Source organism: Desmodus rotundus, chromosome 6 (genome assembly GCF_022682495.2).
Source record: "Desmodus rotundus isolate HL8 chromosome 6, HLdesRot8A.1, whole genome shotgun sequence".
In the NCBI taxonomy this organism is placed as follows: domain Eukaryota; kingdom Metazoa; phylum Chordata; class Mammalia; order Chiroptera; family Phyllostomidae; genus Desmodus; species Desmodus rotundus.
Window position 1 is genome coordinate 37,288,423 of NC_071392.1, and position 27,404 is coordinate 37,315,826.

Here is a 27,404-nt window from a genome sequence, read left to right on the forward strand (position 1 = left end):
AAGACCCTCTACAAACACGCAGATCTGCCAAGCATAACATGATCACACCTAGCCAGCTGTGGCCGCCGGCCATGAGAGATAGGCCCTGAATAGGGCTTATTGCTGTGGGCTTTACCCTTTCATCTCAGGGTTTGTCTAGACAGGTCTCTTTTCTCTTTTGCCGGTATTATCTCCTGCAAAAGAATGACATTTTAAATTTTTGTTCATTACTCTCTTTTTGCCCCCCTCAAATTTCAGTCTGTCTCAGAGCTTTCAAAACGGTAGGTGGAGACACAGCTAAGCTCCTTGATTTGTTTCCTACAGTCATAGGAGCTAAATTAGGGGAAGTCAGGCAAATGTTAGAAAGCTGGAGGCAGAAATAAATGGACCTCTACAGTGAATGCATAGAAATTGAAACTACATACATACAGAGGGAAATCCACTAGATTTTTAAAACCTGGGGTGTAAAGCTGGAATAGGAAAACTTTACAGGATTTTCTAAAGGAAATAGCTGAATATGCTCATTTGCTTTAGATGTAGCATTTTTCCACACTTGCTCTTTTCCTTTTCGGAATTTTTCTTCCCTATTTTACTCTTACCTGCATCCTTTGCTTGGCATCTCAAGTTATATTTAGATCTGTGTCTACACGGCTATATAATATCAAAGGAAAAATTCCTCTGGTTTTTAATGTGTTACAATAACAATATTTGGTTCAAACTGTACTATCTTAAACCTCAGGGAGCAGCTCTACCAAATCACTTTCATTTGTGAAAGCTGAGTGGCGCCTAGGACCTGAGAGATCACTCCTAGCAACCTAGAGGAAAAGATCTTATGCAAACACTGGCAGCAGGCCATGAGGAAAAGCTTCCATAAAAAAACAGACATTTTCAAAGATCATTTTATAATAGTCAATAGAAACCAGGTTTTTCTTTTTTTCTTCAATTTTATGACATTTAAATCTTTTCGTCAGTGGTAAGCAATGAGGGAAATTTGCTTCTTTGCTAAATGTTCGTATCTTCAACCATCTATACTTTCTCACATTACGAATTCAGATTATTTGAAAATTTGATACCAAAACCTGTGACTTCAGTATTGCCGTATTATTTCTTTTGGAATTTTGGCTACTGTATAACTACAGCTACAAAGTCAAAAGATATATACTTTTTTCCTTAAGTTGGAGGGCTGTTTCAAAAATACAATGCAGGCAAAATCTTGCTTTTGCTTTGATTTTAATGATAGACCAACCACATTTTACCGCAGCCATTATAAGCTATAAGCCCACTATAAACTGCCTTTGACTGAGCCTCAAACATGCAGCCTCTAATTGGTCAAGAGCTTTGAATCATTTGAGCTTCGTATCTATTTTGAGTTGCAGCTTAATCTATTTAATATGGGGTTCCTTCCATTACAGAGTTGACAGATTTCACTTGGCTGAAGGCTAAGTGGTAGGAGCAGGGACTGCAGGCACAGACTTACATCTTTCAAACAACGTCCACCCAGTTAAGAACATGCTAAGTAATTACCAAATGCCTAATACTCTAGGATGTTTCTAACCTCTTTGGTTCAGACCTGGGACAAATGAATAGATATCAAGAAAAGATCAGTTTTTTAAGACTAGATATACAAGGTTTGCGTGTGTGTGTGTCAAAGATAAAGATATTTTCAAATTAATTAAAAAATCATTAACAGATATTTTTGTACAACTTTTTTGATATTTTTCTAATATAGCGAGCCATTAGTACAAAATTGGGTCAAGGATATAGAGTGTGACATTAAAGATTTCTCAGTATCTTTAATTCCCTGAGAATGACCCTATTGAATGCTTTGACTAAGAAGTATGATACATTTTGGAGGGTTTATTTTTAAGATTTTATTTATCTATCTTTAGAGAGGGGAAGGAGGGAAGAAAGAGAGGGAGAGAAACATCAGTGTGTGGTTGCCTCTCACACACCCCCTACTGGGGATCTGACCCACAACACAGGCATGTGCCCTGACTGGGAATCAAACCGGCAGCCCTTTGGTTTGCAGAACGGTACTCAATCCACTGAGCTATACCAGCCAGGGCCAGTTTTGATAGGATTTTAATTAAATAAATAGTTAAGTTCAGTGGAAATTATCTCCAACTTCTCAGAAAACTGAAATAGGGACAATGCAGCACCTTCTTGAAAGCTTTTCTCAATGTCACTAATTTTCTTCTCTATGCCAGTGTCAGAAAGCTGAAGTTTTCCATTCCAAAAGGATGTATTAAGCCCCTTAAGAATTCAAACTTGATAACACAATTATTCTGCAATAACCTACTAAATTATAATATACTGGAATCATAAAATAGATTTAGAATATAAGAGTGGAGATATGTACTTCAGAAAAGTAATTATAAAGTAATTATCTATTCATGTTCTTTGGATAAAGACATCAAATCATTGAATTTGTGTTCGTATTTTTACTTTTCCACCAGGGGGCAGGGTATGCTAACTATTGAGTTGGTGGACACTGCAGGCGCACAGGCAATTTTAGACAGAAGTGAGAGTTCCCCAGATCCTTTAGGAGAAGAGCTGTTGAGTTGTTCACCGTGTAGTTTTCACACCAGTTAAAATTAGGTTTTAATTTAAAACTGAAATTTAAATTAATTAAAAGAAATTGAAAATAATGGTTTCTCCTATTCCCATGTTTATAGATTACTTTCTTCATAATTGTTTCAACTCAAATTTCACATTTTTTATAAGAAATAAAAATCCTCACAGCAACAAAGCTTACTGTGGAAACTTTAGAAAATACTGATAAATAAATGTAATTTGTAGTACCTTTGAGAGAGAAGATTGGATTTAGAGGTATCCGAGGTAAACTGCATTTATTCATAAGTACAAGTGATTTCACATTGATGCTGTTCACCATTTCTTTAATAGTATCAGTGATAAGCCTTTTTATTAAAAGAAAGTGCAAATTTCTCAGGAGCAGGAGTAATACTCCTCTCATTTCTTTCCAGTGTCCAAGCAAAACTTATGACCCGCTGATCAAGTCCACCCGAGATTTCCCAGATGATGTCATCAGCTTCATCCGGCGGCACCCTGTGATGTACAAGTCAGTATACCCAGTGGTGGGAGGACCGACGTTCAAGCGAATCAACGTGGATTACAGACTGACGCAGATTGTAGTGGATCACGTGGTTGCAGAAGATGGCCAGTATGATGTGATGTTTCTTGGAACAGGTACCCTTAGAACAAGATGGTGCTTTCCTTCCAGAGCATTCTTCACGATTACACACGAAATACCCCAAACCTTCAAAAATATTTATTGATCAAAACAGAATGATTAATTATTAGCTGATATCTAGTCAGTATTATTTTGTTGTTGTGCTCTATCTTAGGGACATTATCCTATCCCCCTCTTTGCACTTAAGCCTGCCTGTTTTTCTCACTAGTTCTTTTCCTGAGTTTTCAGTACTCTTTGAGGTTACCTTGTTGGGAATTATCTAGACCAAGATAGTCACATCTTTTTTCAGGTGCTCACTTACTAGTTAGTATTTATTAAAATTGCATAGCGTGTGCTTTTGATTGACAATCATAAGTGTCTCCCAACTTCCTTTACTGTTTATTTGAGATTTCAAAATATATTTGTATATTATGACTTCACTGTGTCTGCTACAGATTAGGTTCTCAATACCTATTTGTTGAATGACTGTGGACTAAAGTTAGACGAGTAGGACAAGGCAGTGTTTCTTTATTTTGAACCTCGCATTTCCCTTTTCCTGCAGATATATTTGACAAGCCCTACCCCAAAGGATCCTTTCACCCAGTTTTGAGAATCAGTGACTGAAGATGACTTAAAATGGCTTTTCAAAATAGTTAAGCATTGCTTCGTGAAGCTCTTTAAGTAGAAACTTCTTGGAGATTAATTTTTTATCCTTGAATTTGTAGATTAATTATCACTTTCATTCATTATTGGAGCCTGCCTTACTTATTTATTTTTTGTATGCCAACTTAGTAATTAAAAATGATGAAAAAATTTTTCCAGAGACAGAACTATTGCTTATTAAGCACATCTCAAAAATAAGAAAATTATTATCTAATAACGTCATGTTAATTCTTATGGCAGTAAATAAAACATGAATCATTAACACAAAAGCACTTACATAAAGTATGTAAATTTAATGGATCAAGCATTGTACAATGGTAGAAATTAATGGTTTTCACGAAACGAGCATTTTTATTGAAATAGGTTTTTAGGAGTGCAGAACAACTTTAGAAAAATTTTATCCTAAAAATATACTGGTTCTACAGCAGTTAGGTTTATTATGAAGTGTGTGTAGAACAGACTCCAAGAGCTTTCAAGAAAGTGGTCCAACCTGACTGTGTTGCAAAAGGCACTGCCAAGGCGAAGGACAAGAAATGATGTGCCCAGTGCTCCAGAGGTAGCTGCTGAAATATCAAAACCTGAAATAATTAGGTTGTCTCTCGCTCTAATGAGTCTGCCAATTAATTTCTACTCCCTGCCCAAACTCAGTCCTAGGTTTTGAATGTTTCAGCGTCATAAATGCCATTCTGCCACTAGGTGGTACTACCTCCTTTTTACTGATTAAATTATGAGGATACTAAGATTTTCAATTATAAAATTTGGAAAAATTATATGTCATGCTTTTGAAGACCCCAGAATCATGTGAAAACGGATGAATAATCCAGACTATTTCGTACAAACAGGATTACTACTACTATGCATGTAGATACACTCCGACCCCAGTGCTTAGAACTTTAAAAGCATCTATTTTGTATAAATAATTTGACATGGGATTCTTTTGTTTTTTTCTAAAATGTTCTTTACATTGTTTTCTGTATTAGTTGCCACCTTGTGGAACTGCAATGTAAGGTCCTCTACTTCAGCCAGGTCTTCAAAGTGTCAATATTTGGGTTATATTATTAACCTTTTTATAGTCTTCAATTTAACTGAATAATTTAAAATAAAACTTTAGTTTCTAGCCCACTAACACTGTTTCTGTATGTAAAATAAATGTTTAAAATGAGCTACAGTTTCCTCCATGTATATACTTATAATTATTTATCTTTTATTTTTAATATTATTAAATATATATATATATCCTTTTTGTGGTGAATTGAATATAATAATTACTTAATAAATATTTCTTACAGTGAGGGTTTTTTTAGTTTAATATATTTAACTTTTTTAATTGTTTTAAAATGTTATTCCACCTTTGTTATTTTTTCAACCAATATTTAATTGAGACATAATATTTCTTTTGTGAGGAATATACTCCAAGCATGTCTCTTTTAATATTTTCTTTATAAGTATGTGTTTTATGAGATAAAAACTATAATATTTTGGGAGTGAGAATTATATACATTAAGCTTCACTTCTTGCATGCCATATTTAATCTGGTTTCTTGAAAGGCATTTAAAGAAAAATTAGGGTGTCATGAGAAGATTTTTAGGAATATGCTTACAACTGAACATTGAAGGAAGAATAGGATAACGGGTAATGTATTTTTTGCAGACATTGGGACGGTCCTAAAAGTGGTCAGCATTTCAAAGGAGAAGTGGAATATGGAAGAGGTTGTACTGGAGGAGCTGCAGATATTCAAGGTAAGACTCCGCCCAGAGTCCCTGGAGAAGAGACGGTGAAATTGAGTAGGTCGTGTTTTAAAACGTTATCACTTCTCCCGGAAAATTCTTTGCAAATAACTTCTTTGTTTTCCTTTTCCTTACACAATGGGAAGAATTAAAGCAATTAAGAATAAGACTCACCTTTCCCTGTAGAATAGCACCAAACTTGGGGCTCCTGGGGTTGCCCCTCATTACTGCATTCTCTGAGCCTGAGGCCACACAAGTCACCACAGCAGATGAAAGTCTGGGTCTCTTTTACTATCCAGGTGCTTTCTCCTTTATAAATTTTACTTTTCGATTTTTCCTCAATTAAATTTGAGAAAACTGGGAGAGTTTTCCAATGTGCCCTTGCTTTTCTGTAAGGAAATTAAAAAAATAAAAAAGGTTGTGTTAAGTCTTCATGTATGTTAAATTCCTTGCCCACCAAAAGAGTTGGTCAATCTAAAATCATCATTCTCCAGATTTGGGGAATGTCTTGGATTTTTAACCATCAATTTGAGTTGTGGCATTCTTTGTAGATCCTTAATGAAGTTCAATTTAAAATTATTTATGAAAATAACATTAGGAATAAAATTGTATTTCTTATAAGAGCTTTTAAAAATGTGGTGTGCCTTTTCTAACATTTTTGTTGAAGCAGTTTATTGAAATGGACTGTTTCCTTGTAAACATCTATTGCCCTAAAAGAGAATAGAGCCCTCCACTCAGAGGGCCTCAAGTTAATTAACATGCTGGGTTCCATGGGACCCTGTTTACATTGGGAAGGTAATAGTGGTCAAGGAGTTAACCAGGAAAAGACCTGCTATCTGGCATCTACCAAAAACAAAATCTTGGGTGGTTCCCAAGGGAAAAGCTGATGTCAAATATAAACATGAACCCTGACCCCAAAATAAAACCCTGGTGACACCTATAGGTATATTAACATAAGTCTCATTCAGTGGGTGCCAGTGGTCAACAGGAATTCTTTGGGTTTCACTGTTAAGATTAAATCACAAACACGTTTTCTTAAATACAGAATAAAAAGTTATTGGCTAGAACTTTCTCACTTTAAACATTTTTCTTCATAGAGTTTCTTGAATTTTTGACATCTGCTACTGTTTGTCAATTAGTAAATACTGACTGGTGAGAAATGAATGAATTTAGATAGATAGATAGATAGATAGATGGATAGATAAAAAAGTTTAAACATTCCATCCTTTTTAGTTTGGTGGCTTTTGTGTTCAAGTTCCTGATTTTATATTGCATCATACAGCCGTGCTTTCTACCGGCAGAACTGGCCCTAGTCTATAGCAGGAAGGCGTGTGCATCGGTGTCTCGCAGTGCTCCATAAAGAATGTGGTCCTCCACAAGGAGCACTATAACTCTTCAGAGCTCTGCTACTTGAACAGGTTTTTCAACTACTGATCTAAGTAAGAGCAGAAAAGAGTAATAAATAATTGTGGAGATGTTCTTGTCAACACTAGTTTGAATTATATGGAAGCAGTTAAGATAAGCAGATTTAGAGGAAGGGGAAACCTTGTGGATAACTGGGAACAGTTTTCAACACAGTGTTTCTCATACAGTTAGGTGATTTTTCTTTAATAAGATACTTTAAAATAACTGTTTTGATCATTTCTATTAGAGTAGAATCACTGCCCATTGAGAGAAAATAGCAAACATTAAGATCCTTTCCTTCCCTATATAACAGAGCCTTGAAGATTACTTCATTGATCTTTGGTACAAGATAAAACAACTTACTGGCTACTCTAAAGGACTGTTAATGATGATTAACATTGAACTTCTTTTTTCAGCACTCATCAATCATCCTGAACATGGAGTTGTCTTTGAAGCAGGTACTTTCCAATTTTTTTGTGTAAAAATTAACCACAAAGCAACAGGATAATTGAATCAAAGTTCATTTTTAGGGAAAATCTATTGAAGTTGAACGTTAAATTATAAGTAATAGAAAAAACTTTATGTGTTTATTTTATAACCGATAAAAGGCTACAGTTTCAACTTTGCCTTAGGAGAGATGAAACCAAATTTCATTAATTGAATAATATATTACCTCCTCCCTTGGCTCTTGAAAATTGAGCTCACTCTTCCAGTCTCATGAGGATGTCCTTCTGTCAAGGCCATAAAGTAATTTATGTAGAATACCAGCTTTAATGATTAAAAATGGTTTTTAATCAGAGAGTCTAGGATTTAGACTATGAACTGCGGTGGCAAATAGCCCAACAGTTCACCTCCGATCTGACTCCCAGAATCAATTTCCTCAAAGGCAAAGTTTTTTTTTAAAAAAAGATCCACTTCCTAATAAATAGGATGCTGCATGCAAAGTTTTAGACTGAGAGGTGGTACATTATAAATGTGAAGTAAATGGTAGCTAATAATAATAACAATAACATTTAATATGATTTCCCAGTTCTCAGATGTAATACTTTAAGTCCCAATTGATTCCAAAGATTAAGACCTGCATTCCCACGTCTATATGTACCCCTGAAGTTTAAGAAATCATGTGATAATACGTTCAACATTAAGATGTTTTTAAAATTGTCTTAGACTACCATGCCTAGTATGGTACTAGGGTTTATTAGGGAAAAGATCTAAAAAGGTTTCTTCTTCAATATCTTTCATTACTTTGTTCATTCATTCAATACTCAATTCTTGAAGGCCTACTGCTGCTCTTGGCAGGTACAGAAATGCATGAATGACTTAGCCCTTAGTCTCTGGAAGCTCATGGTGGAGCTGGGAGACAGAGGAGCTGCTAGCAATGCAGAGATCAATGGAAGCATGTACTGGGGATACAGAGGAGACAAACTAATCGAAAAGAAAGCCATGGGTACAGGGGAAGATAGTAAAAAAACAGAGCTATGTAACCTGAGCAACATCAAAGATTTTGCAGTTATCCAGATAAAATTAAGGGTGATGGGGTGGGGAAGGGTATCCCAAGTAGAAGAGAACACTTGGAAAAGTGTGAAGAGCAAGGCATCATAGTTTATTCTAGTAAGTTTTGTACAATTAGAGCAAAAGACATATGTATGCTCCCGGGATAAGAAGCTAGAAATGAATCCGGGGAAATAAGACAGAGCAAGATTAGGTACATCTTTATATGTTCTACTGAGACGTTTAACCATTTTATCTAAGGACAATTGAAATCTCTAACCAGGAAGGTGTGGTAATAAGATTTTCCTTTTAGAAAGATCAGTCTGATGTGGTAGTGCCGAAGATGGATTGAATCCTCCATAAGAGGTGGGAGTTGTTGGAAGCCAAGGCTGAAGTCAGTGGAGATATTGGGACATTACCAAGTGATCCAGGAAAGAAATGATAAGGCCTGAAACAGGGGCAGTGGCAGTGAAGAGAGAGAGGAAATCGATTAGGACTTCTTTAAAAAAAAATTAAAGAGTTTATTTATTTATTTATTTTTTGAGAGGGGAATGGAGGCAGAAAGAGGGAGAGAAACGTCAATGTGTGCTTGCTTCTCGTGCACCCTCCACTGGGGACCTTGCCCACAACCCAGGCATGTGCCCTGACTGGGAATGGAACCAGCAACCCTTTGGTTCACAGGCCGGTGCTCAATCCACTGAGCCACACCAGCCAGGGCTTGATTAGGAGTTCTGTATGAGAGAATGGAGAAGATAAGACAACGGACTGAAGGAGAGAGAAAGAAGATTCAAAGACAACTCCCAGATCCGTGTCTGGGTGGCTGTGGCAGCACCTCTTACCAAGGTTGGGCAGCAGGATTAGATTTAGGGGAATCAGTGTGTTCCCATTTTTGTTACTTTCAAGATTTCTCTGAGTCTTTGCAATAAGAATGGAAAATAAATGAGAGTAGAAAAGAGACTCAACATTAATGCAAAGAAAGGGATCATCAAAGGAAACAGAAGTCAGGCAGAAATAAAGAGGAAGAACCAGAGAAAGTACAAAGGGGTTCAAGTCCTTAGTGTCAAACACTATAGAAAATTGAAATAAAGCAAATACTAAAAATATATACATTGTATTTAGCCACCAGGAAGTCTCAACTGACAGTTCAATGGGTGGGAGAGGTGTCAGACAGATTTCTGTAGGTTGAGTATATGTATGTTATTTGCGCCAATATCTGTTTTCTCAGATGTTTTCCCCTCCACATAAAGTTCCACATGGTCCACTAGAGTTGACCATGAGTTTCTGAAGGCACAGACTATGGCTTGCTCACTTGTACCACCCAGCCCTCACTCCCCACTCCCTCACCACCACCACATACACTCAAGTGAATACATGCGGGGAGCAGAGCATTGTTTTCAGGACTTATCCTCAAAATATAATTTTGTTTGCCAGGTTTTTCAGTGTCCTGAAGCCTTTCATTTATGATCTGGCATTCTTCAAGTCTCCTTAACACTTTCTTCACAGCGACACCAAATGCTTCCTCTCCCACTTACAACCCTTTTTCCTTCAGGGATCATGGGTATGTACTTCATTAGCAAATGATGGTTAGTTAAAACCACAGGGAAGTTGTATAAATCTCTTTTCAGCCATCTTTCATGCAAGAAACTGTGTCAGGGGAAGATCATCAGTATTGCTTATAGCATGTGTGCTTGATACAATTTCCCAAAGAATGTTTTCAACTATTGAGAAGGAATTTGACATCTTAATTGCTCAGTCTAGCAGCTGGTTTTTGACCTTCTTAAATTACTGCCAAGGTTACTCTAGCCCTATAGAATGCTGTCCATTGCAGTGTCAAGGTCTTCAAACCACCATCCTGCCAGGGTGGAAGTGATTGACTTATCTTAATCTTTATTATGGGTCTTTACGAGTGTTTGTTATGGGCAGGACACCCGAGGAGACAGATTCAGATCTCTGATGTGGTCAAGAAAGGGAAGTTCTTAAGACTAGCTTGAAAGATGCTGCTAATTCATTTGTTTTGCCTGCTTTGCAGCAACAGTTGTACATTGGTTCCCAAGATGGCTTGGTCCAGCTCTCGTTGCACAGGTGTGACACTTATGGGAAAGCTTGTGCAGACTGTTGTCTTGCTAGAGACCCCTACTGTGCCTGGGATGGAACTGCATGCTCTCGGTATACACCTACTTCCAAAAGGTAGGAGGCACATGGAGTTAGTATGACACTTTTCTTGCTATACAATGAACATTTCACAAATATACCTTGTCTTATAGTTTAAGTTAAAGAGAAAATATTATATAGAAAACATGGTTTGGTAGGAATATTAAAATTAAAATATTATTTTATAGTTTGGCATAACACTAGATTTTGAAGAATAAAGAAAATGTTCTGAAGATCCAAAATGTGGAACTTTAAAAAGTTCTGATAAATTGTTTATATTCTTTTCCTTTACCAATGTTAAACACCATTAAAAGTTTATTTTTCTTTATTAGTTTATTCTTAACTACATCCCTCCCTTTTTCATTTTTATTTCTAAATATGTAGGTACTCATTGTTTTGTAGATCATGTGTAGATATGTATGTTTGTAAAAGTGTGGGTTACATATAGCAAAGGCATATCCAGTGACTTGGTACAATTTTACTTTTATAGTAATAACTAACGTGGCCAATTTCTGCAACTCAGATATACTTAAACATCAAAATATGCCCTGTTATTTGTAGTTCATTGCTTTATGTGTCTTAAAAACAATGCTATTTTGAGTCAATTCCCAGCTAGGGATTTATGCCACACATACATGGGCAGAAGAACCAAAAAGAGATATGTTCAAAGAGGCTCACTTCTGCACTGTTTTCAATAGCAAAATTAATGGGAACAACCTGCCTGCCCACCAATATGACTGATGCTGGTTAAATGTATTATGATAGAATTATTTTTTAAATGTGGAATATAGTAGTAGCACTATTTTCTAAAGCATAGTTAAAGTATATTTTACTCTAGGTAAAAAATCAGCAAATTGTATATGATATTATTTAAATTGTTAGGTCCTTATTAACAGAATACCACAACAGGTGAGCATATGCACTTTTTCTTTTGAAATTTTACTGATTTGTCAAATTGCAAATTTGGGGGATCGCAGCTTGAATGTGTAGTACAGTAGCAGATACTGCTTAAAATTAAGAGACTTTATAATCCTTGAAATCTCTGAATTAAGTGTGAGTGTGGATTATTAAAAGTTGCAAAGTAAAAAGTCACCAACATTTTGTTATAGATTTTGTTCAAGAATGTACTCATCACAGTGAGTATTTGGGGAATGCTTTTGTTTTCTACAAACTAAAAACCAAGAATGATCATTAGCTGCTAATGAACCTTCAGTTTGATGAATTGACCCTGTTCCTTAAGAAGTCAAGATTTAAAAACGTTCTTGACCTATGCACCTTATACCATCATAAGTTTATCTTGTACTTCCCCAGGCTGTACCTGTGATCTGCAGACATGCCACTGTGACATTTCCCCTTGCCAGCATAATGTCCATGTGAGCCCAAAATGTGTGCAATAGATGACTCTTGTGCAGGGTTGTCATCTGGTCAACACTGCCCTCAGGGACACTCTATCAAAGGTGTCCAACCTGCGGCCCATGGGCCACATGCAGCCCAGGATGGCTGTGAATGCAAACCAACACAAATTCATACATTTACTTAAAACTTTTTTTTTGCTCCTCAGTTTCCGTTAGTGTTTGTGTATTTAATGTGCGGTCCAAGACAACTCTTCTTCTTCCAGTGTGGCCCAGAGACGCTGAAAGGTTGGACACTCCTGCTAGATATTGCAGGAGGCTTGTATGATCTTTGAAGTGGCAATATAAAATAGCCAAAGCAAATGAAGATATATTGCAATTATGAAATATTTGTTTAACATAGATGTAGCAATTTTTTAATAGTAGTCACTATTTTCTCTTAAGGAAAATGTGTGACTATAATACACAAAATCATCATTTATTATTATTACCACTACAATCAGAAAACAATGTGAAGTATGTACCAGCAGATACAAATACCATGTAGCCACTCACACCATACCAAATTTGCACTTCTATTTCAAGTAACACTATTTAACTTGTTGCTTTAATTAAATCTATGTAACACTAAATCTTCATATGATAAGCTGTTCTCTATTTGTGTTATCTTTTCTTACCCACTAAGGTTCTTTTATATCTTGTTTCCTTCCCTATGACTGACTTAGAAAAGAAGGAAGGGATGGTTACTCCCACTTGATGTATATAAAACATGGATTTTATTTATAGCCAACTTATTCTGCTGTCAAATTCAGAGAAAAAGAATGCTGTAGTAGTTAAGTAAAATTCAGATCATCTTATTGCCCAAACAAGATTCCTCCAATTAGGACTCTACTACTACTAATATTTGATTAAATGTTACAGTGATTGGAATATTGACCTGCATTTAAGTTGAGCAGTAGATGACATAGTTCTGCTTCTGCCACAGCTGTTAGTGTTAGCTATAAATATTCCACTTACCATGCTTGAGGCTCTAAACGGTTTAATCCCTTTTCCTTAGGCGAGCAAGACGCCAAGATGTTAAGTATGGAGACCCAATAACCCAGTGCTGGGACATAGAGGACAGTAAGTATAGGTTTAGTATGCTTTTCTCTAATTTAAAATTTTAAGCCTAGTCTTTGTGTGTCTTTCCATTACATGACTTAAAACATTTATTATATAGGAAGATCTCGTTTGTGCAATGCTTATATTCTGGAAAAGCAACAGGAGATTTTATAAATCAACGCCCTGTCCATGTGCCTGAGTGAATAATCCTTTGTTATATCACTGTTTCATGTCTTTTAAAATTCCTATACTTTTTTTCTTTTTTATTGCCTTACATATCATTGTAAAGTTTGAAAACTGCTATTAGAGATAAAGCAGGATATAGTCCAAAACATATGGACATTTAGAGGAAACTCAAAATTCCCAGAAAGGTTGATAGAAGTGTAGGCTAGGCACTTCGTAGAAAGAAGGTTTAGGTAGCTTATGTGTATTTCTGTCCACTCACTAATTCAGGTCTCCATTCAATCAGTAAATATTTATTAGTGGCTTGTGTGTACGTGTAATTGTCTTATGTATACTTCGAGACAAAGAAACTCCTTAGAGAGCTTACAGCTAGCTGCTTGGGGAGATGTTATATGGCACAATTAGTGGTAAAGAAATTTAGCAAAAAGAGATCACCAGAGGCGGTATAGTTCAGAGGAAATTTCATAAAAATTTGAAAATCTGAATATGAAAAGTGCAGAGTGGAGGATAGAGAGGAGGTGTGTTGAGTAAATGTGCAAACAGAAAAAAATCTATAATTGTATATCCTAGAGCTTCAGTTACTTGCTATTGTGAAGCTCTGCTGTCAGAAACTGTGTGGTGCGCGCATGCGCACGCATGCAACTCTCGCCACTATGGGAAGGAGCTGCCCCGCCTTCAACGCATTGTTAGTCATTACCCCGTAAATGAATAAACAACCCAAATTTTATAGTCCGTAATTTATGATCCAGCAGCATTTTCATAATTCAAAAATAAGATAATTATTTATGATTCATAATTTCACTCTTTTGAAAAATAAGCTCTGGTCTAGAATCCTATTTTGACTTTTTCTGGCATGTACGTGACTCACTGTCATGGCCAATGTTTTATTTAGAAATCATCACTGTGTGCTAAGTGTACAGTTTCCCACACGTGCATGTGCGATTCATCAGGAAGTATCACAGGTATTGAAGGAAATAGATCAATGAACAGAAAAGAAAGTATCTGCACACAACGTAATATACAGATGATGTATGTAGAGCTGCAAACCCGAAACCGGTGTAACTTCATTCACCAATGTAACCCTAATCAATTTAATTAAAAAAGGAAACAACTGCATTCATGGAGCTTATATTCAAGTGCGTATTAGGGGAGGGAACAGGCAAACATAAAAACGAGAAAAACGTGTGCTGTGTCAGATAATGATAAAGTTATGAAGCGCTAGAAAACACAACTGCTGCCTAAGGCACTTACAGGTTTTGACTCCACTTTGCCATCCTACGTATCACCCATTTTTGCTCTAACCCACTGAGCACAGGCTTTTCTCATCATCACCGGCACTTGACCAGTTCCGTTTGTTATCAAGGTCACCAGCAATTTCTTCCTTGCCAAATCCAATGCCCAATTTTCAGTTCCCATTTTTACTTAATCTGTAACTCTTTCTTCCTTGAAACACTCATTACTTGACTTCCAGGCAGTAATGTGCTGGAGCTGGTTCTTACGGCCACATGAGAACTGATCACTGATGATTTAGGAAATTTGTGAGCTGGTTTTAAACCATTGGGAGTTTGAATCAGCCATGGTGGGCAATTTTACACCAGGAAAATCAGCAAACACTAGGGATCAGAGCTTTGTATTTTCAGAGATGGTGTCCCAGCACACCTAAGTTTGTGGCACCACATCTGTCTAATTCTCTCCTTATCTTACAGGTTGCTCCTTCTGAGTATTCTTAAGTTTCTTTTTCATCCACCATCTAGACATCCAATTTCTGCCTGTTCACTGCCTAGTACCATCAATGTCAACATTGCCATACTCACAAATTCATAGTTTAGTTCTGAACTTTCTCTGTGTGCAAGACTCGTATGCTAATATACCTACTCAAAAACCCATCTTAGATGCCTAAAAATCATGTGAAATTGTATCAGCCAGAGAATCCCTGTTACCATCTCCAAAATTTTACTGTTCTGCCAAATTTCTCATTTTAATATGTAGAACCACTATTCACCCAACGGCTTAGGCCAAAAAAAGCAGCTAGAAGTCATCTCTTTATTCTTCTCTTTCTTTCACTTCCTATCACCAAACTCTCAGTAAGGCCATTTGGCTCTGTGGCCACAACTAGTTCTCATTACCTCTGTAGATACCAGCCTAACTGAATCTACCATCCCTCCCTGTACCTGCTTACTTGATTTCCCTGTTGCATGCTTGCCACCTCCCTCAGTCTACATCCCATTCACTGGTTTTCTCCGTTTCAAAAGCACCAGTCTGGTTCCTACCTCAGCTCTGTGTGCATTTGTTTCCTCTGTACCTGAAGAACCTTCTGGTATCCACATAGCTTCATTGTCACATCACTTAATTCTATCCTTTTTTAAAAAAAGATTTTATCTATTAATTTTTAGACAGAGGAGAAGAGTGGGAGAAAGAGAGGGAGAGAAACATCAATGTGTAGTTGCCTCTCACATGCCCCCTACTGGGGTCCTGGCCTGCAACCTAGACTGGGAATTAAACCAGCGACCCTTTGGTTCGCAGGCCAGCACTCAATCCACTGAGCCACACCAGCCAAGGCTAAACACATCTAATCTTGCTGAAGTGACTAATACATGGCTCCAGTGCCATGTCTTTTATTTGTTATAAAAAATATTCTGGGTATTTAACAACGAAAAATATTTTTGACCGCAATCTGGAAGATTAAAATATTATCTTCAAAATTATGATATACTTAATGAGGAGATATTCTATTTTAAAACATTTTTGTAAACAACCTTTGCACTTTTAAAAATTGATAGTAATAGAGTATTATATAATATACATCTGCATACATTATACCTGCATATATACATATGTACATATATTTTTAAATTTAAACATAAGAAATTTAAAACTCAGAAATAAAGCAAACATTATTGGAAGCAATAACAAAATTATTTCCAGTCAAAGTGATGACTTTGTGTCAAAGGGTCACAGTTTTTACCGATTTGAAAAAGGATTTCATGCAGTTAGCTATTTCACTAATTTATCTTTTACTAAATTCACTAATGCTTCAGCGAAATCAGTCTAACTGAGTTTCTCCTGAGCCCTTGCCCATCACCTAGTAATCAGCCTGCATCCTCCCTGCTTTGTTCATGGACTCCCTGTGCCCAGGAGGACGGCGTCTGTCACGAGGAAGTGATGCATGTCTGTGTCTCCACATCTGCACTGGTGACCTTTCTGTGCATTAGGAATTTATTAACTGTGAAAATCGTAGTTAAAGTCTGTTGAATTGGCAGAGGTAGTGGATAGATTACAGATTTCAAATGGAATCCACACATTTTGAAGGTTAGACTATAGACAGACAGATCATAATGGTGTCAGCATGCTTCACTTAACCATTGCTGGTAAAACACGACTAAGTTCAAAAGAAGTTTCTTGAAAAGAAGCCTAACCATCGGGTATATGTACATTCATGCCATTCGCTGATAATTCTGTGCGCTTAGATTTAGGGTTCACTCAGGTCCCTTAAGCTTTACTCTGGTTTTTGCCCATCTGCAGAATTGAGACATCTGAGTAGATGATGAAAAAGTGCATGTTTGGGCCAGGCTGAACAGCCGTCATTTTCTGTCTGATCAAATTTGAGCTGCAGATCTTAGATCACACATGGGACACAGCCTTTGGCTACTCTGGGTGGAATGTGTTTCAGATGGTGCAGATGATTTACAAGGAAAAGGTGTCTCAGACACTGCTCCCTTAGCATCGCCTTTAACTATCTTATAGCAAATGAACGTTGGGCCACAGTCTCTCTCTTTGAATAAAAGAGAACATACAGCTGGGGCAAAAGTAGGTTTATAGTTGTTTGTATGGAAACTAATACAATAATTAATAAATAACAAAACAAGAAAAAACTCCATTTCATGTATTCACAACTGTAAACCTACTTTTGTCCCACCCTGTATTTTGGTAGATAAGATAGATAAGATTCTGATCCTGAGTATTAGAGCATCTCAGTTACCATCATTATAGAATTTTATCAGGTATACACGACTATGCTGCTTTTCTGATATCAAATATCTTAATGTTTATGGTCAGCGCTGTGGACCAATTGATGATGGAATTTCTCTTCAAAGATGAAGTAAATTGCTCTTCCAGAACTATCTACAAAATTGGTTATATTTTATACAAATTAAAAGGTGTTAAAACATTAAAAGATGTTAATGGTTTACTCAGTTCAGCTCAGAGAAAGAGACTCAGTGTTTAGAGTTAGATCTTATGAATTCTTATTTTAAAAAGACAGTTGCAAATAGTTGATATATTTAACAAAAGAGTGATAATTTCAATGCAGGGATAGAGTTTTAAAAATCAATCTATTAGATAATATTTGACTCTTAGGTAACATGAATTTCCTTTCTCTTTAATAATCTGTATGAATCTTTCCCACATGGCATCTGTTCTAAATCAGTCTATTTTCCCATTGCTTTAAAATCAGGTCAAGGTTAATCTCCTATTCCATGTTTGCTTTCCAGGCATTACTCATGAAGCTGCTGATGAAAAGGTGATTTTTGGCATTGAATTTAATTCAACCTTTCTGGAATGTATACCTAAATCCCAACAAGCATCCATTAAGTGGTATATCCAGCGGTCAGGAGATGAACACCGAGAGGAGGTAAGTCATAGTCATCAAGAAAGCTCACCTCGAGGGAAACAGTATAAAACCGAAATCAAGCATTGGTTGTGAGAGATGTGTTCAACTCTCAGAGCCATATGGTGCTCTCATCACTATTTGATAAAAAGGAAAATAACAGCTTATGCTCACTGACCCCAAAGGTGACTGCCTTTGAGATAAGAACAGGCCAGCTTAATACAAATGTGCTAAAACATATATTTAAAAGCAAATTAAATGTTTAAAAATAAATTTATATGATATTTTTGAAATGTTTATTTCTCGTAGATTGTCTGTATTTTAGAACAATTCCTTGGTTGGGAACAAGAAGACAACATTTCCCCCACACCGGAGCACAATGGCTAAATTTTAGCTCGAACTGTGTTCTGTGTAGATCATAAAATCAAACATGTTAAGTATGTATAAAAAAGAGGTGAAACGTGTATCTTATAAAGAGTTGGATAAGTGTCTGGACGTACATACATTTTCACTCATATATTAAAATTAAATCAATAGAGGGAAAAGTAATATGAATATTCTATTCATCTTTTGACTTTTTCTGGTTCAGTTGTTTTAACACATGTGTGAGTGAAATATATCACAGATTTTGTGAGGTCTAAAGATAGGAATTTAATGGGATGAGTTTGGGTACTCTGAGAAATCCTGTATTAATATTATTTGAATCTCATGAAAGAAAGGTTAATTGGCAGATTTTTTTTTCTATTTCAGTGCCTAAGAGAAACCACGGATAATCTAGAGTTCTAAATTTCCCAGTATTAAACTGAGGACACTGTGATGAGTGATGGAATGGGCACAGGATTCAGAATTCCTTTGGTCATATTGCGGAGCCCTTTTGGGCCAAAATTTTATAACGTGAATGAAACAAATTCAAAAGTTATTGTGAAAATAAAATGAGAAAATACATATAAGAATGTGAATCTCAAAGCAGAGGCTTACTCACCGGTGTAAAATACACGTATAGAATTGCGGTGCTCTCTCGGGGAGGGCTGTAAAACAGGAGATGGCACTGGCCATGTGTTCAGCTTGACTGCTGAGGATTTATGAGCGGGTTGTAAGTTCTCTGACACTCTGTTTCTGTCATATAAGGAGGTGGACCACATGTTCTCTAAAATACCAGCCTCCCTGATTCATCTATAAACATTTAAAATAGTATATTTAAGCAATTAAACATGAATATAGAACAGTGGTTCTCAGCCTCAAGGGATGGTCCTCCCAGCATGTCCACATTTGGCAACATTTTGGGTTGTCACAAGCTGGGTGGGAGGGTGGAGGGTGCCAGTGGGCCATGGCCAGGGGCTGGGCTGGACGTCCTGCCTCGCTCACTCTCTCACAACTGAGCACTGTCTGGCCCTGGGCTCAGTAGTGCTGAGGTCGGGAAATCTTGGAATAGAAGAATCAAATTTTATCATAAGAAATTGGCTTAAAGGTATGTTCCATCATTTCATTAAAAAGTTAACATCATGTTTCATTGATGTTAAGAATGGATTTTTATATCAAAATGATGATACAACATACTTAATTCCAAGGGAATAACTCCATTCTCTGTTCTGTCAAATTGCTCCAATAAAACATGCTTTTTCATTATTGTTAACATCTATAAATCCTAAGATACGACATATCCTTATTTATAATAAATACTTAAAGGGTCCTATTGGCCAGTATATATTGAAATATTATCTGACATAAGTTTAATTTCAACATACAAGTCTTTACTTTTATCCAAGAAGTATCAGAAGAATGTTATCTGAGTTTTTTAGCATGCAAGGCTCCTTCAGATATGTTACAATATTTTATTTTTAAATGTCCCAAAACAGTATTTTAGTTTTTTAGTGAATAAAGTTTGTTAATTTCTTTTCAGTGAAATAAAAATTTTTAGTAATGACTTTTCCTCAATAGCAAATTTAATCTGTCTTTAAAAAAATATACGGCACTTTGTGTGATTAACTCCAAGTTACAGAGACGTACATTTGACCACGCGTGTTTACATTCACGTCTTTCCTACGTCTGAAAATGCTATGAATTCCTTTCATTTACTTCTTAACAGTATATCACACAGTCATGGCGGTACCATGCTCTGTGAATTCCAGTGGAGCAGAAATAGTATGTTTATTGAATTTTACTTAAAAGTATCTTAGCTATAATATTTCAAATGGTATTTCCATTTATCTTTGTAAATGCCTGGCCATACCAAGTCCAGAATCTGCCATACTGCTTCCTGAACTGAGGAAAGGGGCCAAACCCAGACTAGATTTGAAATATTTTGCCCAGCAGGATACCTTCTGCTCCTTACCAAGAAGGTCACAGTTTGTAATCTTTCCTCCACTGCAAAAAAGCCTGAGGGAGGGACCAGGCTCTCCTGTGGCACGGAGCTGTCACCAGGTTATTCTCTGCCAAGGGGAGAGCATTTCCTTACTGAGCTGTTTCACAGTTGGGTGCAGTTGCGGAGGTCAGGACTTGGTTGTCTGCTGACTTTCTTATAAAGCCGTGCTGGAAATTGATGATGTTTTTGCTATAACTAGTGAGTTCATCAGCAGTCCCCAAGCTTCTGTTGAACTTTTGGGATCTGAATGAATAAGAGACAAAACCTTATGCCACTTGCGATAGTATGTTTTCTGGGGATTTTAAAAATATTTTATAAAGCATCCTCAAATGTTTGCATTTTTTTCTCTTCATAAATCTTTGTTTTACTTTCTTTTTATTATAAAAGTAATATGAATGGTTTTGAAAATATAGTAACACATAAAGAACTATGGAGCCTCTAAACATAGATAGGCACAATAGTGCAATATTTTGATGTCTATTCCAGCATTCCCCCCCCGTTATATTGTGAGCATTTTCCCTTGTCATTCAATTTTCATACCACATTTTTTCTGTCACTACCCCCACAGCCCTGATGCCACAGTCATCCATTAATGTTCCTTGTTTTGTTTAAATAGCTCATGTTTTCTCTTTTTAAAAAAAGTAATCTACTCCCTTATATCTAAATCTTTCTCTACTTTTAGGACAAACAGAAGAAAAATAAATGAGTTATAGACTTTAATTTTCTTTATGGCTTGAGATAAACAACTATATGTTGCCAATTTCCCATCAAAATCACCATATCAGTGCCTTTTCTGAACCCCTGAGACAAAATTTTATATTATAATTTAAGAAAATCATTACTAGTTTGATATAAAAAATATATTGTGTTAATGTTTATTTCTTTGACTATTACCGAATGTGAACTACCCCTCATGTTTCTCGGCTATTGATTTCAGTTGTATTTGAATTGCCTTATCATTTGCTTGGTTTACATCAATGTATTTATTTCAAATTATTTTGTCAAGTCCTTTATATATTATAGATATTAACATTTGAATGTTATACATATTAGAAGTGACTTTTTATTATGTTATTGCTAAAATATTTTGTTTTAAACATACAAAAGTTTTATAATTTTTATTTATAACATATACATATATTGATTCATGTTTTTATATTTCTCACTTATGCTTAGAAATCCCTTGTTCAATGAAACAGAAAATAAATATATTCTAGTTATTTGATAATTTGATTTTGAAAATTACAATATATATTTTATATGTAAATTTACTGAGAGATATTAAATAAATCTAGGAGTTAGTTATGCATACATTCAACTTTTTTCTTTTAAATAATGAGCCAGTTGGCTTAGCACTATTTTTACATGTCTCCCTTCTCCATTGGTTGAAGAAAGGAGATGTTCTTGAAGCCCTAGTCACATCTAAGATGTGCTTTAGCTATGAAAGAAATGACGGGTGAATTCTCTGCAAAGGACTCACCATTAGGCTGCTATTATCAGAGAATGAAGTCCCTGACCTTTACCTGCTACTTAGTACCTAGGTGTCCTTTGTCTCTTTCCATGTTACTGCTCTCGTTTTATATGAATTGCCCTTCATTGGAGATCTAGATTTAATAATGCTAAAGATATTACCCTTGTTCACATTAGGCAAATGGATCATTGACCCCAGTGCACGCATGGTTTTGATTTGTAAGTCTGAACAGTTTTTACTTATCACTTTTGGAGTGGAGAAAATTCCAGGAGTTTAAATTAGTGGCCAGAGATTACATTATCTCTCTGCAAGGGAGCTGAATCTTCTAAATTGACTCTGCTGACATTTCACTGTGGAGATACAGTCTGCATAATGCACCCTCTTCCAGTACAGGATGAAAGCATTGCAGTGAGTGAGAATGTAAGGCAGGCAAGTGTTAATCAGCCACTTAATTTCTGGGTCACAGATTTTTATCTCTAGATTGCAAGAGTCCTATGAAAATATGTCAATTCAAAATGTATTCTGTTAGAGACACCATTCCATATTTTGAAGTTTTAGAAAAAATCACTTAAACGATCTAATAGATATTAAATAAATCTAGAAAGCCTAAAATTTATTAAAGCAAGAGTTATATCTCTAGGTCAAAAACCAACGAAAAATTGAACATTCCGTGGGAGGAAGGAAAGGTGAAAGATCACAGCGGAGTAATGAAAAGCCAGCTGTCTGTGAAACCCTGAGTCCTGTGGGGACAGAGGTGGTCTGGGAGGCAGGGACAGGAACCAGACTGCAGAGCGAAGCAACGCAAATAGGATGCAAAAAGAGAATAGTAAAAATAATGACAATGTGTTGCATATTTTGTGTGAAATCCAAATCATAATTTCTTCCTGCAGAAGATTTAAGGCAACAATGAAAGCAGTGAGTCAGAGCTGTGACAATCTGAAAGACACATTAAACAGATTAAACATTAGCAAGAATGCCAGGTATGAAAAGAAATCTAGGATGAGCTGGAATGGACGTTACCTGCTCTGGCTGTCATGTTAACAACCACGGGCCATTTTCTATCATAGAATTACAGAAATAAAGGCTTCAGAACATCATCTCTCCAGCAACATGTAATGTTGCTAATAATACTTCACACTTTAACCTTCAAAGAGCTTTATTTTTACCACCCCCCCCCCCCCGACACACCACATGCTATGTCACCAACTTGATAAATGGGAGGCCAAGCAAGGAAGATAAGTGAGTTATCATCAGAAGCCTTGCAGATAGGGACCAGAACCTAGGCTTATGGAGTCCGTTTTGTGTTCTAGGGTGCATTTAAATTTTTAAAAAAGTATTTCTACAGTGAAATTATTTAAGATAAAAAATATATCTAGTGTGTTAAATTTGAGATTGATATTTCTGTTTCCTGTTGGCCTTTTTTATTTAAATGCATTTATTTTAGGCATAAGACTCCTATGGTTACTGAGAATAGAAGTGAGTTCAAGGTTAGTTTGTGTTACAATAGCTTTTAAAAAATGTCCAGTCCTTTTCGAATAAATTCTTTAGAAAAAATACTACACGCCCAGCTAACCAAATAGGCAAAAAAAGGGAAACAAACAAACAAAAGGCTAATGGCGTGGATTCAGTGGTGTAGAGTTAAGGCAGAGCTGGAGACCGTTGAGCCTCATTAACCAGGGATCTGAGCTGTGACCTGCCTCTGGCCTCGCGTGGTCCCCCACCAGCTGCACTTCTCCGGCACAGAGGGTGGTTGGCCATATACTTGTTCGTTAACTGGGCTGATAGCCAGAGATGTTTCTTTTCCTTTTCTTATATTTCCAGAATTGAGGGATTTTTCCTACATGTTTTTCACATAAAGATGCAGAGTTTAGTCCGCCCGCTGTGAATAAATTGAATTTAGTCGTCTTCATGCCTCCTTGATTTCCACCAACTGAAAGTCTACAATACAGGGGCAGATGTGTAAGCTGGACATCTTCCAGACTTCTTTGTTGTTGTTGTGATTCTACTTAACGCCGAGCCGCTTCCCAATACTCCCCATTAGGCAGGGCTCTGGTGTCAGTGAACATGCCTTCAGTTTTACTGAAGACAGGTTCGCTGTTCACACCAGACTGCGGCCCGGAGAGCTTCAATGTTTGAATTGCCTTTCAGTGGTGTGGCTTCAAAGGGCAAAGAGCATCGCATTTCAGGGGAGGTACTTTTTGTTCATTGAGCGTTCTCACACTGGAAATCACATTACCATGGTATAGTATATCGAAGTATGGCAAATATTTCCACAAATGACATAGTCTAAAGTATCATATGTGCACACAGTATCAAAATTCAATCCAGAGTAAAAAGGGAAATTCAGCTTTAAATGTTGCAAACCTTCTGACTATGGTCCTGCTCACTTACATCTGTGACATTCAAAAGGCTGCATCCATGCCTTTCCCCTCGACTTCTAACAAGCCACCACTTACAGTTTCCATATGCCATTCAGGTCATTTATTTGGCGATATCTAGAAAACAGAGTACATTTCTTGGAAACCGTTGTTCTGTTCTACACTAAATAGTAGCATGCACTAAAGCTATTTTTCTACACACGACTGTCAGTGTCAAATTCTAGCTCTGAAATTCTTAGAGCACCAGTTGGTATCTGTAATCTCCGTAAAGGTGGTCAGTTGGTAGTTTCCAGTTTTCCTTCATTAATATTTTTAACAGCTTTTCATTCCTATCTGTGGACTGGAAGAAAAACTCGCTGTATTCCAACTGTTTGACAGGGCATCCTGAGATGCTAACATGTACCTTTGGGGCTAGTACTTGTTGAATTTTTTACTCTCTTTCACTATGGCTGACAATATAATGCTTTATGACAGAGAGACAGGGAGTATATCTTTTAGGTTCATCTAAGTAAAACTATGTAGCCTGTTTTCATTTGCTCATAGCCCTCTCTGTTTTTAATTTATTACCTACATTTTTCCAATTCTGCAGTTGAAACCCGATGAAAGGATCATCAAAACAGAGTATGGGCTACTGATTCGAAGTCTGCAGAAGAAGGACTCTGGGATGTATTACTGCAAAGCACAGGAGCACACGTTTATCCACACCGTAGTGAAGCTGACTCTGAATGTCATTGAAAATGAACAGATGGAAAATACCCAGAGGGCAGAGCACGAGGAGGGGCAGGTCAAGGATCTGTTGGCTGAGTCACGGTTGAGATACAAAGACTACATCCAGATCCTTAGCAGCCCAAACTTCAGCCTGGACCAGTACTGCGAACAGATGTGGCACCGGGAGAAGCGGAGACAGCGGAACAAGGGCGGCCCGAAGTGGAAGCACATGCAGGAAATGAAAAAGAAAAGGAATCGAAGACATCACAGAGATGAGCTTCCTAGAGCGGTGGCCACGTAGTTTCCTATTTAATTTAAAGAAAAGAATTCTTTACCTGAAAAAGTACCCTATTCTGTTTTGTACATCCCTTATACTTACTCATTCAAGTTTTCCATGGAGGTTGGTTTAGGCACGAGAAAAATAATCTGAGTAAGATGATGTATGGTGACTATGGCATAGGAAGGGCAAACAAGTCATCTGAACCAGTTCTCCAAGAACTAAACTGGTACCTGCGATGTATCAGAATCATCCTCAAAATAGGGACTTTACATTTGTAAATGTTTGCTATTCTGAGTTTTTGAATTTATGTTGTCATGTACACAAGGGAGCTCAGCAAACATCACATTTGATAATGTACTAAGGAGCTTCGGCTCCCTTGCATGGCCCTTAAGCCCAGAGTGTGCCATGCTGTTGTGCTACATGTCCTTGTGGACAGACGTGGCATTCCACTCTGGCACTGGCACCTTGTGGTAGGAGGTGGAGGGAAGACACAGATTCAGACTACTCACATACCAACAGGAACTTTCCCGAGGAGTCCTTCACTCTCAGTGCAGTTTAGGAATTTGGAGAGGTACATTATTTTTTTCAGAGCACGGGGGTATTTAATGTACTATAGCATTGATTTATTGAAGGGTAGGAATGTCCCTCCCAGGATTCCCTATGACTTACCAGGGGAAACTGGTTTACAGTGAGAAGTTTGGTGCTCAGTTATGTGTTTTTAGATTCTATGCTGAGCCTTACAGGGACAGAATGCCTAATAAATATTTAAATAAGATAGGGAAAAACATTTTAATAAAATAAGGGAAACATCATGACGTACAGTGCATCCTAATGGGAAGGCATGCAGATGGGATTTGTTAAGAGACAGAAGGAAAGACAGCTATAAATTCTGGCTTTGGGGAAAATCCATATCCCCATAAAAAGAAAGAATAGTCACAAATAAACTGGGTGAAATGTAATGTTGCTGAATTCACCAGAGTATAAGTAGCCGCCAATTTATAATCCATCTGTTTAAAAAATTCTAGATTATAAAAAACTGCTAGGAAAAGTCTGAGAAAAAGTAAATTTTCTAAACGATCATGGGAAGAATGAACACGAGTTTATTTACAACCAAGGGGATTTTAGTACTTTCTTTTTTCTAAAAATTCATCCTACTCTATAAATTATTTCCATTTACTACCTTTATTGTCTTGAATATTGGATTATGGGATTTTATTTGAGTGAATAGAAAAAACAATATATACATACATAGAGATAGAGTTAGGTAGATATTAGTGGTGGGGAGTGGGGAGATATATTGTTAAATACCAGAACAAATGCAAAAAAATGACAACGGGAAGGGTTAAGTTAACTCTTTGACATCTTTTTTTTTCCACACCATCTTTTTGCATTTCTGAGATTATATGCTGTAATTCAAGTAACATTCTTTTAGTAATTTAATCATAAATAAACCTACTGCATGTAAAGAAAACAAACTCACAGCATAAACATCTTTCATATTTTTGTTAGCACTTTCGAATATTTCTAGTTTGACTTTACCTCTGACTACGCTCTGAATGTTTTCTGCACCATTAGGCAGGACGCACCTTTCCTTCTTCAACACAAAGCCCTTGGCCTCTTCTGTTTTGCCTTTTCACGCCCTTTTACGTGTGAAATGAAAAATTAGTCACTTCCTCACATGGAAGGCAGCTTTTCAGAAAACTAAATAGCAGACATTGCTCGTTTCTCATGCATTCTGTGAGTCTTGAAAGAAAAGCCTGTGAGAATTCATGTGATCAGAGGGCACCTCATTGCAGTGTTCAATGTCATGTCTACGACCGGCTTTGTGTTCACAACGTTCTGTCACACATTCATTTCACTCGCATTACTTTCCTATCTCAAAGTAGTCACACTGATATAGGAGGTTAAGTCCCCCTTTGATATGAAACTCATAAATATTTGTTGATGATTCTGTATAAGAAAATGTAAGGATTTGAAACTTAGGCTTATAAAAAAGCAAACCAGACAAATCGGTCTTTTAAAAAATAATGCATGATAGTTGTGTTAGGATGAGACTGCTAATTAAATACCATTACAAGAGTGTTTGTAACTATTGATTTCCGGAGTTCAACTGTTCCATGAACCCATAGCAAGGTCGAAGTAAATAAGTGGGAGTATGTTTTATTTTTTAAAGATTCCCACAAATGTATGTGTCAGACAGTAATGACGAAATTATGGATGGCTTTGAAAAAATTACACAAAGCTCAAATGTTAGGATTGACTTGCGCAAATAAGTTTGGTTTTCTCCCAAATGTAAATGTCCAAGCCATTTTTAATTCTTTCTTATCATAGTTATTCAGACAAAATCTTGCAAACCTA

At 36.6% G+C, this 27,404-nt stretch overlaps 1 protein-coding gene across 1 annotated transcript in view; it reads left to right on the plus strand.

The window, feature by feature from the left end:
• Nucleotides 1-25,103, plus strand: part of SEMA3D (semaphorin 3D) — a 190,439-nt gene extending 165,336 nt beyond the window's left edge. The window contains exons 12-18 of the mRNA XM_024557567.4: nucleotides 2,964-3,186; nucleotides 5,483-5,571; nucleotides 7,380-7,421; nucleotides 10,484-10,641; nucleotides 13,015-13,079; nucleotides 17,732-17,871; nucleotides 24,648-25,103. Coding sequence (XP_024413335.2) covers nucleotides 2,964-3,186; nucleotides 5,483-5,571; nucleotides 7,380-7,421; nucleotides 10,484-10,641; nucleotides 13,015-13,079; nucleotides 17,732-17,871; nucleotides 24,648-25,067 — 1,137 coding nt within the window. The 3' untranslated portion in view covers nucleotides 25,068-25,103. The remainder of the gene's footprint in view (nucleotides 1-2,963; nucleotides 3,187-5,482; nucleotides 5,572-7,379; nucleotides 7,422-10,483; nucleotides 10,642-13,014; nucleotides 13,080-17,731; nucleotides 17,872-24,647) is intronic.
• The last annotated feature ends 2,301 nt before the right edge of the window (nucleotides 25,104-27,404 follow it).